This window comes from Saccoglossus kowalevskii, chromosome 15, assembly GCF_978046115.1.
Source record: "Saccoglossus kowalevskii chromosome 15, keSacKowa6.1, whole genome shotgun sequence".
In the NCBI taxonomy this organism is placed as follows: domain Eukaryota; kingdom Metazoa; phylum Hemichordata; class Enteropneusta; family Harrimaniidae; genus Saccoglossus; species Saccoglossus kowalevskii.
In genome coordinates this window covers 21,111,066-21,116,590 of record NC_140655.1, presented here as the reverse complement: position 1 = coordinate 21,116,590, position 5,525 = coordinate 21,111,066, and the positions used below count along the sequence as shown (strand labels likewise).

The window sequence follows — 5,525 nt, the reverse complement described above, 5'->3', positions numbered from 1 at the left end:
GATACCGTTATGTCCAGCTACATTTGCTATAACACTATCTGTTCCAATACAACGGTTTGATGTGTATTGTGAATCAATTTACTATATTACTATTTACCCACAAGTCTCATAAAAATATGCTCATTATTTTCGAGTTTATTTTTTTTTAATTCAAGTACACACATATAATCATGTTTGTTTGTTGTTGATTTGCTAAAGACACTATAACTACTACATATACTACTTACTACTTAGAACCCTTAGCACCCTGGCTAGCACATGGGGCTGTCGCTAGAGTCCTCTGTTTTGCAGTCGCCCAGGTGAAGCCTAGGTCTCGAAGCTCGTTTTCTGATGAACGTCTCCAGGTCTTCTTGGGTCGTCCTCGTCTCCTCTTTCCTTGGGGCTTCCAGGTAAGGGCCATTCTGGGGAGGGCATTTTTAGCACATGTCCTAACCAGCGCCATCTCCTCTCTAACAACTTCTGAAAGTCTTGTCTGCTCAGTCCTTTCCAACAAGTCCATATTACTGATGGTGTTTGGCCAATATACACCTTCAATCCGCCTCAGAAACTTTGTTTGGAAGGTGTCCAATTTCTTGGAGATCCTCTGGGTCATCTTCCAAGACTCGCATCCATAAAGCAGCACACTGAAGAACCGTAGCTTAGTGATGTGGCTCAGCTTTCTGAACCTCCAGACACTCCAGAGCATTCCAAATACTTTGTTAGCCTTGGACACCTTCGCATCGACGTCTACCTCACTGTCTCCATCAACGGACATCTTGCTGCCCAAGTAGATGAACTCAAATACCTCTTCCATGGGCTGGTTGTTGACGGTGAGTGGCTGGGTGTTTCGTCTTTGGGATGTTGATTCAGAGTCCCAACTTTCCTGTGTGAACCTGTTTGCCTTCTCATGCTGGTCAATGTGTCGGCAGGCGAGAAGTCCCACATCATTGGCAAAGTCAAGGTCCTCTGGCATTGATGTTAGCGTCCATTGGACTCCAGTTCTCTGCCCATCTCAAAATATTTATAGTATAGAGAAACAATTAATCGAGTTAGAATCAGTCTTTACCTAGATGTTAGTTTTCTGGGATATTATCTATATGCATAATATATGCATATTATACGCATATTCAAAGGTTTGAATTATAATGTTGTGTCTACGAGCCAGTATTATATAATATCTCAAAATATTTATAGTATACAGAAACAATTCATCGAGTTAGAATCAGTCTTTACCTAGATGTTAGTTTTCTGGGATATTGTCTATATGCATAATATATGCATATTATACGCATATTCAAAGGTCTGAATTATAATGTTGTGTCCACGAGCCAGTATTATATAATATCTCAAAATATTTATATAATTTTAATAGTATAGAGAAACAATTCATCGAGTTAGAATCAGTCTTTACCTAGATGTTAGTTTTCTGGGATATTGTCTATAAGCATAATATACGCATATTATACGCATATTCAAAGGTCTGAATTATAATGTTGTGTCTACGAGCCAGTATTATATAATATCTCAAAATATTTATATAATTTTAATAGTATAGAGAAACAGTTCATCGAGTTAGAATCAGTCTTTACCTAGATGTTAGTTTTGCGGGATATTGTCCATATATGCATAATATACGCATATTATACGCATATTCAAAGGTCTGAATTATAATGTTGTGTCTACGAGCCAGTATTGTATAATATCTCAAAATATTTATAGTATAGAGAAACAATTCACCGAGTTAGAATCAGTCTTTACCTAGATGTTAGTTTTCTGTGATATTGTCTATATGCATATTATACGCATATTCAAAGGTCTGAATTATAATGTTGTGTCCACGAGCCAGTATTATATAATATCTCACAATATTTATAGTATAGAGAAACAATTCATCGAGTTAGAATCAGTCTTTACCTAGATGTTAGTTTTCTGGGATATTGTCTATATGCATATTATACGCATATTCAAAGGTCTGAATTATAATTTTGTTACCACGAGCCAGTATTATATAATATCTCAAAATATTTATAGTATAGAGAAACAATTCATCGAGTTAGACACAGTCTTTACCTAGATGTTAGTTTTGCGGGATATTGTCTATATGCATAATATACGCATATTATACGCATATTAAAAGGTCTGAATTATAATGTTGTGTCCACGAGCCAGTATTATATAAATCTCAAAATATTTATAGTATACAGAAGCAGTTCATCGAGTTAGAATCAGTCTTTACCTAGATGTTAGTTTACTGGGATATTGTCCATATATGCATAATATACGCATATTTCGAGCAATATTCAAAGGTCTGAATTATAATTTTGTTACCACGAGCCAGTATTATATAATATCTCAAAATGTTTATATTATAGATAAACAGTTCATCGAGTTAGAATCAGTCTTTACGTAGATGTTAGTTTTCTGGGATATTGTCTATATGCATAATATACGCATATTATACGCATATTCAAAGGTCTGAATTATAATGTTGTGTCCACGAGCCAGTATTATATAATATCTCACAATATTTATAGTATACAGAAACAGTTCATCGAGTTAGAATCAGTCTTTACCTAGATGTTAGTTTTCTGGGATATTGTCTATATGCATATTATACGCATATTCAAAGGTCTGAATTATAATTTTGTTACCACGAGCCAGTATTATATAATATCTCACAATATTTATAGTATAGAGAAACAATTCATCGAGTTAGAATCAGTCTTTACCTAGATGTTAGTTTTCTGGGATATTGTCTATATGCATATTATACGCATATTCAAAGGTCTGAATTATAATTTTGTTACCACGAGCCAGTATTATATAATATCTCAAAATATTTATAGTATAGAGAAACAATTCATCGAGTTAGACACAGTCTTTACCTAGATGTTAGTTTAGTATGCATAATATACGCATATTTCGAGCAATATTCAAAGGTCTGAATTATAATTTTGTTACCACGAGCCAGTATTATATAATATCTCAAAATGTTTATATTATAGAGAAACAGTTCATCGAGTTAGAATCAGTCTTTACGTAGATGTTAGTTTTCTGGGATATTGTCTATATGCATAATATACGCATATTATACGCATATTCAAAGGTCTGAATTATAATGTTGTGTCCACGAGCCAGTATTATATAATATCTCACAATATTTATAGTATAGAGAAACAATTCATCGAGTTAGAATCAGTCTTTATCTAGATGTTAGTTTTCTGGGATATTGTCTATATGCATATTATACGCATATTCAAAGGTCTGAATTATAATTTTGTTACCACGAGCCAGTATTATATAATATCTCAAAATATTTATAGTATAGAGAAACAATTCATCGAGTTAGACACAGTCTTTACCTAGATGTTAGTTTTGCGGGATATTGTCCATATATGCATAATATACGCATATTATACGCATATTCAAAGGTATGAATTATAATTTTGTGTCCACGAGCCAGTATTATATAATATCTCAAAATATTTATAGTATAGAGAAACAATTCATCGAGTTAGAATTAGTCTTTACCTAGATGTTAGTTTTCTGGGATATTGTCCATATATGCATAATATACGCATAATATATGCATATTCAAAGGTCTGAATTATAATTTTGTTACCACGAGCCAGTATTATATAATATCTCAAAATGTTTATATTATAGAGAAACAGTTCATCGAGTTAGAATCAGTCTTTATGTAGATGTTAGTTTTCTGGGATATTGTCTATATGCATAATATACGCATATTATACGCATATTCAAAGGTCTGAATTATAATGTTGTGTCCACGAGCCAGTATTATATAATATCTCAAAATATTTATAGTATAGAGAAACAATTCATCGAGTTAGAATCAGTCTTTACCTAGATGTTAGTTTTCTGTGATATTGTCTATATGCATAATATACGCATATTATACGCATATTCAAAGGTCTGAATTGTAATGTTGTGTCCACGAGCCAGTATTATATAATATCTCAAAATATTTATAGTATTGAGAAACAATTCATCGAGTTAGAATCAGTCTTTACCGAGATGTTAGTGTACTAGGATATTGTCTATATGCACAATATACGCATATTTCGAGCAATATTCAAAGGTCTGAATTATAATTTTGTGTCCACGAGCCAGTATTATATAATATCTCACAATATTTATAGTATAGAGAAACAATTCATCGAGTTAGAATCAGTCTTTACCTAGATGTTAGTTTTCTGGGATATTGTCTATATGCATAATATACGCATATTATACGCATATTCAAAGGTCTGAATTATAATTTTGTTACCACGAGCCAGTATTATATAATATCTCAAAATATTTATAGTATAGAGAAACAATTCATCGAGTTAGAATCAGTCTTTACCTAGATGTTAGTTTACTGGGATATTGTCCATATATGCATAATATACGCATATTTCGAGCAATATTAAAAGGTATGAATTATAATTTTGTTACCACGAGCCAGTATTATATAATATCTCAAAATATTTATAGTATACAGAAACAATTCATCGAGTTAGAATCAGTCTTTACCTAGATGTTAGTTTTCTGGGATATTGTCTATATGCATAATATACACATATTATACGCATATTCAAAGGTCTGAATTATAATTTTGTGTCCGTCCACGAGCCAGTATTATATAATATCTCAAAATATTTATAGTATAGAGAAACAATTCATCGAGTTAGAATCAGTCTTTACCTAGATGTTAGTTTTCTGGGATATTGTCTATATGCATATTATACGCATATTCAAAGGTCTGAATTATAATTTTGTTACCACGAGCCAGTATTATATAATATCTCACAATATTTATAGTATAGAGAAACAATTCATCGAGTTAGAATCAGTCTTTACCTAGATGTTAGTTTTCTGGGATATTGTCTATATGCATATTATACGCATATTCAAAGGTCTGAATTATAATTTTGTTACCACGAGCCAGTATTATATAATATCTCAAAATATTTATAGTATAGAGAAACAATTCATCGAGTTAGACACAGTCTTTACCTAGATGTTAGTTTAGTATGCATAATATACGCATATTTCGAGCAATATTCAAAGGTCTGAATTATAATTTTGTTACCACGAGCCAGTATTATATAATATCTCAAAATGTTTATATTATAGAGAAACAGTTCATCGAGTTAGAATCAGTCTTTACGTAGATGTTAGTTTTCTGGGATATTGTCTATATGCATAATATACGCATATTATACGCATATTCAAAGGTCTGAATTATAATGTTGTGTCCACGAGCCAGTATTATAAAATATCTCACAATATTTATAGTATAGAGAAACAATTCATCGAGTTAGAATCAGTCTTTATCTAGATGTTAGTTTTCTGGGATATTGTCTATATGCATATTATACGCATATTCAAAGGTCTGAATTATAATTTTGTTACCACGAGCCAGTATTATATAATATCTCAAAATATTTATAGTATAGAGAAACAATTCATCGAGTTAGACACAGTCTTTACCTAGATGTTAGTTTTGCGGGATATTGTCCATATATGCATAATATACG

At 31.8% G+C, this 5,525-nt stretch overlaps 1 protein-coding gene across 1 annotated transcript; it reads right to left on the bottom strand.

The window, feature by feature from the left end:
- Positions 1-226: 226 nt before the first annotated feature.
- On the bottom strand, positions 227-952 carry LOC102807067 (uncharacterized). Its single transcript, XM_006819155.1, has one exon. It carries the CDS (start codon positions 950-952, stop codon positions 227-229), a length of 726 nt encoding a protein of 241 aa, XP_006819218.1.
- Positions 953-5,525: the final 4,573 nt, after the last annotated feature.

Coding starts and splice junctions, on each gene's coding strand:
- LOC102807067 (XM_006819155.1), bottom strand. CDS start 952: ATGCCAGAGGACCTTGACTTTGCCAATGATGTGGGACTTCTCGCCTGC.